Source organism: Alnus glutinosa, chromosome 2 (assembly GCF_958979055.1).
Source record: "Alnus glutinosa chromosome 2, dhAlnGlut1.1, whole genome shotgun sequence".
Taxonomy (NCBI): domain Eukaryota; kingdom Viridiplantae; phylum Streptophyta; class Magnoliopsida; order Fagales; family Betulaceae; genus Alnus; species Alnus glutinosa.
The window spans coordinates 10,536,699-10,546,479 of NC_084887.1; the positions used below are offsets into that span (position 1 = coordinate 10,536,699).

Consider the following 9,781-nt stretch of genomic DNA (forward strand, 5'->3'; position numbering starts at 1 on the left):
ATTAATTATGTTCTCATAACAGGAAATGGATGAAGAAAGCGAAACACATCGAAATGATACCAGCCGTACTTAATAATAGAAGGATTTGACAAAAGTATATAAAAAACTTGTCCCTCCTAAAAAAATTATTCCAGAATAAATGGGCAACAGTTAAAAGAAGTGTGCCAGTAGTGAGCATAAGCAAGGTTACTAGATACACATGCAAGTTTCTCTGCATGTGCCTCATTCGTGATAATTTCTTTGGATTTGCGTGAACAAGCAGACCGATCACTAAGTGGAGATGTTCTTTGAGGCATGTGCATACTATTTATACGGACTTGATCTTACGACCCATTGTGAGTAAATATTAAATTTCCCAGCATCTGAGGGCTACCCGAAACGTGTTTTAAAAAAAAAAAAATGAAAAAGAAAGAAAAGAATCAAATCTCCCAAGTGGTGGGACTAAGATAAATTCAAATTTAAATTTTTTAATCCTTCAAAATATGCAGCCAAAAAGAGAAGATTCAAAATTTAAATTTTCTAAAAGAAACCTTCTAAATGACCAGCCAACTAGGGCTCGAAAAAGTTGAACAAAATATAATTTATTTTTGAATAAAGTAGAGAAAAATAGAAAAGAATTGTGATTTCACCCTATTGCCAAACAAACCATCTAGTTTAAATGTATATTAGGCTGAAATCAAAAAGAAATTAAATAAGATTTTAAGCATTTTCATGATTGGGCTTAAATAGGAGATTTGTTTCTTATTACGACCAGGCGTGTAGATCCTACTTCAATGTATTTTAAAGTTCTGCACTAGTAGTCTTTTTAACATTTTCCTCTTTGCTAATATACACTAATTCATCGGGCTGTAATATATGCATTACAAGTACACAACTCTAAAACAGATTGAAAAGAGACTCGCACACTTAGCGTTGTGCACTAATTATCGTGTACTAATTATGCAATTGTAATTTTAGCATTTTCCTAATTCAACTATCCCACTTCATTGTATCAGAATCACGTCGTTATCAATACTAACCTCTCCACTTATAAAAAAAAATACTAACCTCTCCCAATATTATATAATATTATATATAATTTACACGGAAATGGAATCTTCATAAGCGCGACTACCCTGCCAATTCAGAGCAGAGCCATCACTCATCAGCCATGTCCACCTATCTCCCTAAGGACGTGGTTCTCATAATCCTCTCCAGGCTGCCCCCAAAGTCTCTTCTCCGATTCAGATCCGTCTCCAAATCCTGGCTCTCCCTCATCGGCAACCCCAATTACGTATCCAAAAACCTCCTCAACCACTCCATTCTCACCGCCGCCACCGCCCATCAGCTCCTTCTCGTAAAACTCACCGCCCCATCCATTCCCCAAAGGCAGATTTGCTCTTTCCTCTCCTACCAAACCCTTGCCTTCGCCTCTCAAACTCCTCAAAATCTTCCCATACGAAGCCCACGCGGGCTTAGCATTGTGGGTTCCTGTAATGGCTTGCTCTGTCTCTTTGATTACTTCTCCGGCGGTGACATCTTTGTCTGGAACCCCGCCACTTCAGAGCTTAAGGCCCTGCCTTGCGCGTCCAACGTGGACACTGTATGCTTCGGCTTCGACCACAAACGAAATGAGTGTGTGGTTATGCGGACTCGTTATGCTCCGGAGCGTGATCCGCCGGTTTTCATTACGAACCGGGGAGATCTTCGTCTGAACCGGGTGGCGGAGGTGTATAGGCTAAGAAGCGGTGATTCTTGGAGAAAGCTTATCGTGGATGGAGACGTGCCCGATTGCAACGGACCCAATTCGCGGTCACGGTGGGCATATGCAAATGGGGTATGTTACTGGTGGACGTTACGCGGTGTTGAGGATGAAAAGATTGTCGCTTTCGATGTGAGCGAGGAGGTGTTCAGGACGACGCCGTTGCCGGATGCTAGTGTTCTTGGGAGGCGCAGTGATGTGAGGGCTCTGATGGTGCTAAACGAATGGGTTGCGATGGTTGTTGTGCGTAATAAAAGCAAATGGGAGGGGAAATTGTTTGATATATGGGTGCTGCTTGAATTTGGTGTGAAGGAGTCGTGGACTCGGCTTCTGAGGATTGAAGCTTTTCCCGGTCTGGAATGGCCGTTGGGTTTTTGGAAGAACGGCGAGTTGTTTATGGAGAACGGCGAAGGGGAGCTGGTGTTGTATGACCCTTCTACCCAAACAGTAAGAAATGTTGATCAGGTTGATCATGGGGTAAAGGAATCGTTGCAAGTTTTAGCTTACACACCCACTACGGTTTCGTTCGAAGGAGGGCTTTAAGCTTGCAGTACAGCTAATAAGCTAATAATGCATGAGATTTTTCTTTGAATTTTACTTTTTGGAAAATGATTTGTGGGGACGAAAATCGTCCCCATCACCCTCTTTTTGGTTTTTTAATCCAAAACAATCAAAATTTGTCCTTTGATGACCATTGAAGAACAAATTTCTATTTATTTTTTTATTAAAAAATAAAAAAAGGTGATTTTCCGTCCACATGTAACAGCTCTCTTACTTTTTAGATTGTTTGATATGCATCATTAATGACTTTAATTTCACATGGCAATTGTTTTCGTCATTTAGGTGAGGGCCCTGATTCATGTACAACTCTATTCTAATTATTGCACAACCCCAAGGCACATTGGGATTGTGCAATAGTCAGAGTAAGGTTGTATTTTTAGCATTGTCCTTAGGTCAGATAGAGGGAATGGGAACTCGACTTTAATGAATGACAAGTTGGACTTGAAAAGTCATCATAAACAAGTCATTTTCGTTGTTGTGAACTTACGTAAACAGTTGAAAAAGTGAAGCCCATTCTCCTGCTCATCCACACATTCAGTCACATTCATGTGAATTGTATAAATTTAATGGCTGACTTTTTCAAAATGAATAATTGCAACACTGATTTTTGAGGTTAGCATAAATTACGAATCACTTCTTATGTTATAAAAAGTTCATGAAGGGTTTTTGTGATAAACTATAATTATGAATCACTCCCTGAGCCCGTTTTCCGTCCACCAAGTTACTATAATCCGTTAATTTGTCACGTCATAACCAATAGGAAATCGACACGTGTTAATTACAATAAAAAAATATAAATCTATTAAAAATATAAATAAATAAAACTTAAAAATTATTATTATTATTTTTTTTTTATAAAAATTTTAAAAAAAAAAAATAGTGAAGGGGTGGCTGCCAGTTGGGCAGCCACCCCCAGCCCCTTAGGGTAGCACGCGACCACCCCCGACCACCTCTAGGGGTGGCGCGCGCGCAGCCTCCCCTAGGTCTGGTGTGGCTTTCAAGCGAATCTGGCCACCCTTAAATGCATCTGAAGGTGACCTGGAGGCCACCCCTTAACTATTTTCTTATTTCTTTTTTCTTTTTTTAAAAAATAATTTTTAAATTTTATTTATTTATATTTTTAATATATTTATATTTTTTTTTTATTGTAATGGACACATGTTGATTTCTTATTGGGTATGACATGATAAACTAACAGACTCTGTTAACTTGGTGGACGGAAAACGGGTTCAGGGAGTGATTTTTAATTATAGTTTACTACAAGGACCCTTCATAAACTTTTTGTACCACTAGGAGTGATTCGTAATTTAGGCCAACCCCAAAGATCAGTGGTACAATTATCCCTTTTCAAAATTGTAAATTGTAAAGGAGATATAACGTTTAAACTTTGTGAGAAGTCACCAAAAAATAGAAAAATGAGAGTTGTAATTCTGTAGACACGGTTATAACAGGGCTACGAACAGGCTGACGTGGCACTCTTAAGTCAGCCTGCCACATCAGCTCAATTAAAAAAAAAAACGAAAGAAATCCTAAAACTATTTATGAAAATCCCCAAAACACCCTCGAAACGCAAAAAACTTGTAATGTCCGGAAAATTATTTAATAATTAAAGTATAAATTTGAGTAAATAATTGATTAAACTTAATTTTGTGTATTTAAAATGCAAGAGAATATTTTTAAAAGAATAAAAATTGGATTTATCAGGATTAAATAAAAATAAGTCTATTTAGTGTGGTAAAATCCTATGGGCTCGTAAATGGTAGTCAAGAAAAGAAAATGTAAAATAATATTTTTAAAAGTCCAAAGAAAAGAACAGAAAAATAGAATAAAAGAAATAAAAGGAAATAGAAAAGATAAAGAAAAAAAAATAATAAATAAAAAATAATAATGTGATGTGGGGCGGCCTGCGCCCCACACCACCAAAAAAAGATAAAGGGGCATGCGCCCCATTGGCCCTTCATTTGAAAAAGAGTAATCCTACGGAGTAGCATTACATCCGCTTAGTATCCGCATTTTGGCTGGTTAACCCAAACCCAACTTGGGTTAACCAGCCTATTACAAAGAAAAAAAAAATCAAAGCCAAAACAAAACGAAAACAGCGTGGGTTTCATTTTCATTTTCCCTCTCTTTCTCCCACCCAAGCAGCGCCACAGAAAAGCCAAGCAGTGTAGCCGCCACCGCCAGTGCCTCTGCCCACCACCAGCAGTGCCGCCACCCACCATCCGGCTGATCTCTCTCAACCTCACACGGTTTGGTCGTCTCCGCCCACCCACCACAACACCACCAGTCTGTTTTTATTTGGATTCTTTGTTTTTTTTTTTTTAGTTCACTCATCTGGGTTTTGGTTCAAATATTTTGCCTCATTTTCAATCCTTCATTTTTTTAAATTTACTTTTGGTTCCTTTAAATACTAGTTTCAGATACCAAAATATGCTACCGACAAACATTTAGAATGGGCATTGCTTGGTCTGGGTTTTGAAATTTATTGGGTTTTCTTAGAACTTGGACTTTTTAGGTAGTTGAAGTAATTATAGATACAATTTTCGATAGATTTTGAGATTCACTTTTTTTTTTTTTTCCTGGATGGGTTTTTGAGATTGGATTTTGTTTTAGTAGAAAATTTTAAACACTGGGGAAAAAAATCTTTATAGAATTTTTCTTGTCTTATGGTTATTTACACATTTTTCTTGTCCTTGTACATTTGATTGCGGTCCTGATGCTGCTTTCCTGTTCCAACTAACTAGAAATTTCACAAAATTAGTTAGTCTAGAACTCAACTAAGCCATTAGAGGCATGGATGGTGTTTGCATTTCCAAATGCTGAATGCTGTGGAAACAAAATGCCATCATTGCTTTCCTAAGTTTGAGACCAAGTTGCATTATTTCCATGTTGAAGCCATTAGATGCATTTGAAACCATGTTTCACCTTACTCCTTTTGATTTCAAGAAACTTAATTGTCTGAATTTTATTATAATTTGCTATGAGGGAATTATTTTAAATCCCTCCATTTCACATTTAATAGTCCAAATGCATGTTAGGAAACCATGATCACACATTGATTGTTTTCCTGTGATTTTTTGCTTGCTATTTTTGACAGTATGGTTTGTAAGTGGCTTGTATTATCTAAAATTTTGCTCACAATTTTGCAGGATATATGGCCACTTAAGCTATTGGAACAGTAAATGGAATAAGTGGAATGGAAGGAATACAAGTTACAATGTATTTTGTTGTTTTGGAACTATTGTGTTGTATGAACTATTTAGCCTTTTTGTGTTGTAATTAGTAGATTTTAATATATACTACTAACTTGTGCACTACTAGTAGAACTCCTTATGTATAAATTTGTTAGTATTATTCTTGCATGCTGATTTTGGCTGGTCATAGTTCTTAGTGTTTTGCTTATTGTAACTATTTTGGAATAAGGGTCAAAACTTGAGAGATCATATTTGTAGTGGAATAGAGGTAAAAACTTGATACAAGTTAAGTGATCATATTTGGTAGGGGTGCATTGTAAGTACTAGTACATGGAAGGAATGCAAGTTACAATGTATTTTGTTGTTTTGGCTTCTTTTTTTTTTTTTTTTTTTTTTTTTTTTGTGAGTGTTGTATGGACATGTGAATATCTTTTTATGTCGTAATTTGTAGATTTTCATATGTACTAGTACAATTAGATGCTGAAATATGTATGTAGTATTAGATGCTATTTTGTCTTGTAATTAGCTTTAAGATGCATGTTAATTGGGTTTATTTTATATTATCAATCCAATTCTCAAGATGCATGTTAATTGATTTCTTTGATCAACTAAAAATTCTAACAAGTACATCAGCCAATGGGAAGCCTCAAATCTAGAATGATGTTTTCATATTGTGGATTCTTTCATAACTTAGTTCATGCCTTTTCTAGTCAATTTTAGTTATTTTTTTGCATCTTTTTGGTGCATCAGTTGTGCACTTTATCTTGGCAATCTACTGTTACTGCAGAAGCAATAGAAGATGGGTTTTGTGTGTTTAAATTAACTATAGTTGGTATGGGTAAACAATGGAACATTTAACCAATTATTTGATGCACTTCAAAGAAATAACTTAAGTGTTAAGTCCTTCAAAATTTAAGATCTTTAGGTGATACAAATTTTAGCATTTTAGTTTACTATTTAATGGGATACAACGAATACAGAAAATTAAAACGCACAAATTGGTTGAACATTTAACCAATTATTTGATGCACCGACAAAATGGTCATCCATCGTTTTGATTTTTTGTTGTAAACTTTTGGTGTTAATGTATTATGTATTGGAAGTTATGTTATACTTGAAAGTTGATTTGTTTGGTAATGGGAGTTGGATGTTTATTGTCCTACATTTGTGTACAAGTGTAAAGAAAATATGCACACTATTATGCACCTTTTGCATATCTCTGTACACTGTTTTTAAGTTGCATAAAAGTGAACAATGTACACCAGAGAAGAACTTGCATGTTCCACTGGATATGAGGCTTTAATGTGGATCGTGTTCCTAGTGAGAGGAATAATGTGGTCCATGGATAATGATGAGGCAAAAATTATGAGCAAAACTCTTCTTATCTCTGCTACAAAGAGGAATATACAAGGTGTGAAAAGTTAGGTGTCTGGCGGACAATTAGTAGATGGCTAAGCAAATAAAATGATTTTTTCTAGTTTTTTTAATCTCATCCCCAAGGAAATTGCTCAAAGGGCTTCAGAAATTGTCTTGATCTAAAAAATGCACTGGTCTTTTAGAGACAATGAGAACTACAAAAATAGAGTTACAAAACATATTTTTTTACTTCATTGATTATATTCTTCTCATCCTATCACAATATTCAACATCACAACAAAATACATGGGATCAACTTGTTCAACATTCTCAACACAGCAACAAAACCTTTCTATATATTAATTTTTTGCAAAACTTCTATCCACTACAAATAAGATCTCTCAATAAGCATTTCACAGAAATCCAATGCCTTCTATCTTCTAAATACTTTAGAATCTAGTTTCTCCTTTCTTAATAATTCTGCCATATCTCTGCAAAATTTATTGTCTTCTCTCTTGATACTTCTGCCAATATCTCTGCAAGGTGAGAGTACATATAGAGAAAATAATTGTAGTTACATGATAGAACAATCTAGTTTAAAGATCTCTCCTTAGGAAGTACACTCGTTCAACTCAAACATGAAAAAATACCATCTAAAATTTATTTACAAAAAAATAAAATTAGTAATCGATAAATCCCAAGATCCTTTTCAATTCAATTCAGCCAAAGACATAGTTCATAAAAAATGCATTTTCTTCTTATTGCGCCTCTATTTATTTGTTTATGTTCTCGTCTTCCTTAAAGATAAGAACTTTATGAAAGATGTTAAACTATTCATAAAAAAAAAATTAAAAATTAAAAAATTAAAAAAAAAAGGAACAAAAAAAAAACAAAAAGATGTTAAACCAGGAACCAAGAGTGACAAAAAACTGCAACAAGAAAAGCCTCTGTTTCTTCTCAAAATCAGCAAGATAATCAAATAAGAGAGTTTCAGCAACATAAGCAAAATAATCAACATAATCAACAAGATAACTAGGTTTCTATTCCCATCCTCTGAATCTCCATCATCAACTTGCTTCCTGCTAGGTGGTGGACAGTTCTTTCACGTCCAGCAACTTTTTTCATCCTGAGAATCAACATGGAACATTTTAAGACATTTGAAAATCAATAGCTCACCGCTTAGCAAAACACCATAAGATCCCAACAGCAAAGTAAAAGAACAATAGCTTACATAGTTCTAGGATGGATGCCGCCAGATGAAACTAAAAGAAAAGCCAAAACAAAACAAGTTATCCCCACCACCCATCCCAAAAGCGTAAAACAAAAACCATAGGAAACGGACGCCGCCCTGTATTTCCTACCCAAGAGACACGCACAACCCAAAACCAAGAGCAAATAAGGATTAACAACCACAGAAGAACACAGATAATGATGGAATACCCAGAACAAAAATACAGTGAAAAACAATCCAAATAGACAGTAAAGGCAGAAACTTTCCTGAGAAACAAACAGAAAAACTCTGCCTGAAAATTTCGAAAGAACCAAAACCGAAAGAAACAAAAATCGCACAAAACAAACAGACCTAAAAGACCAAACAGGGAGATTTAGCGGATGGTGGGCGTCGGCACTGCTTCATGGTGGCCGGAGCTGAACAATGGTGGTGGGTTTGAACGGTGATGGTGGGAGAGGGTGGAGGGAAAAAAATTTGGGGGAGAGAGTGAAGAGGGAAAATAAAATGAAAACGGAAGTTCTTTGTTTCTTTCTTTTATGTAATTTATTTATTTATTTATTTTTTAATAAAACGTGATTAACCCGAGTTGGGTTAACCACTGAAAATGCAGACATAATGCTACTCTGTAGCATTACTCTTTGAAAAGCATTTAAATAAAAAAAAAAAAAAAAAGTTGGTGAGGCGCTGTTGCGCCCCGTATTAGTTAAGAAATGAAGGGCCATGTGCCCTTCAGTGAAAAAGAAAAGAAAAGAGTAAAGTGTGACCTGAGAGAGAAAAAGAAACATACAAAGAGAGGAAAAGGGTCATCTGACCCGAGAGAGAAAAAGAAAGAAGGGGAAGGATTTTTTTTTTTTTTAAGGTTTTTCATAGAAAAATTGTGATATACGAAGATCTAACCGTCCAAATTCAAATCCAATTTTGGAAACGTGATCTACGAGACTCGATCTATGTTTCTACCGATCGTTTTGAGGCTTTGTGTTATTTGGAGCTTACAAAGATTCCCCAAACACCAGGTATTATTTGGGTAAATTTTTGGTGACGCATTGCAAGGTGGTGTCTAGGAGACCTAGTGCTTAATATCCGCGCAGCCAATGTGAGTATTCTACTCACTGAGAAGTATTATTTTCATATATGATAAATTGCAAAATATATATTGTCTTACAAACCTGAACCAACTGTATATTGATTATGATATGTTTTGGATGATTTGAGTACTTTTGAGTATATTGAGATTATGATGATGTTTTGAAGTACGAATATGATATGTGATTTTAGAGTGAGTATAAGTTGAAGATTTAAGTTATGCAAATTGTCTAAGAAATGATATGTTAAATTGTTTATGGTTTTATAAAGAAAGCATGTGTTAAAAGACATAGTTCTTGAAAAGCAAAGTTATATGGTTTTGAGCATAGGATTAAAGACCAATGGGCTAGCATCCCCTACGGCATAGGATTAAAGACCAATGGACTTGTATCCCCTATGGCATAGAAATAAAGACCAATGGGCTTGCATCCCCTATGACATAGGATTAAAGACCAATGGGCTAGCATCCCCTATGGCAAAGGATTAAAGACCAATGGGCTAGCATCCCCTATGAAATAGGATTAAAGACTAATGGGCTAGCATCCCCTATGGCAAAGGATTAAAGACTAATAGGCATGTATCCCCTTTGGCACAGGTTGTGGTTTGGGTTTGCAA

At 35.6% G+C, this 9,781-nt stretch overlaps 1 protein-coding gene across 1 annotated transcript; it reads left to right on the forward strand.

Annotated features, from left to right (window-relative positions):
* Positions 1–1,097: 1,097 nt before the first annotated feature.
* LOC133861932 (F-box protein At3g07870-like) lies at positions 1,098–2,827 on the forward strand. Its single transcript, XM_062297759.1, has one exon. It carries the CDS (start codon positions 1,151–1,153, stop codon positions 2,282–2,284), a length of 1,134 nt encoding a protein of 377 aa, XP_062153743.1. The 5' UTR covers positions 1,098–1,150; the 3' UTR covers positions 2,285–2,827.
* Positions 2,828–9,781: the final 6,954 nt, after the last annotated feature.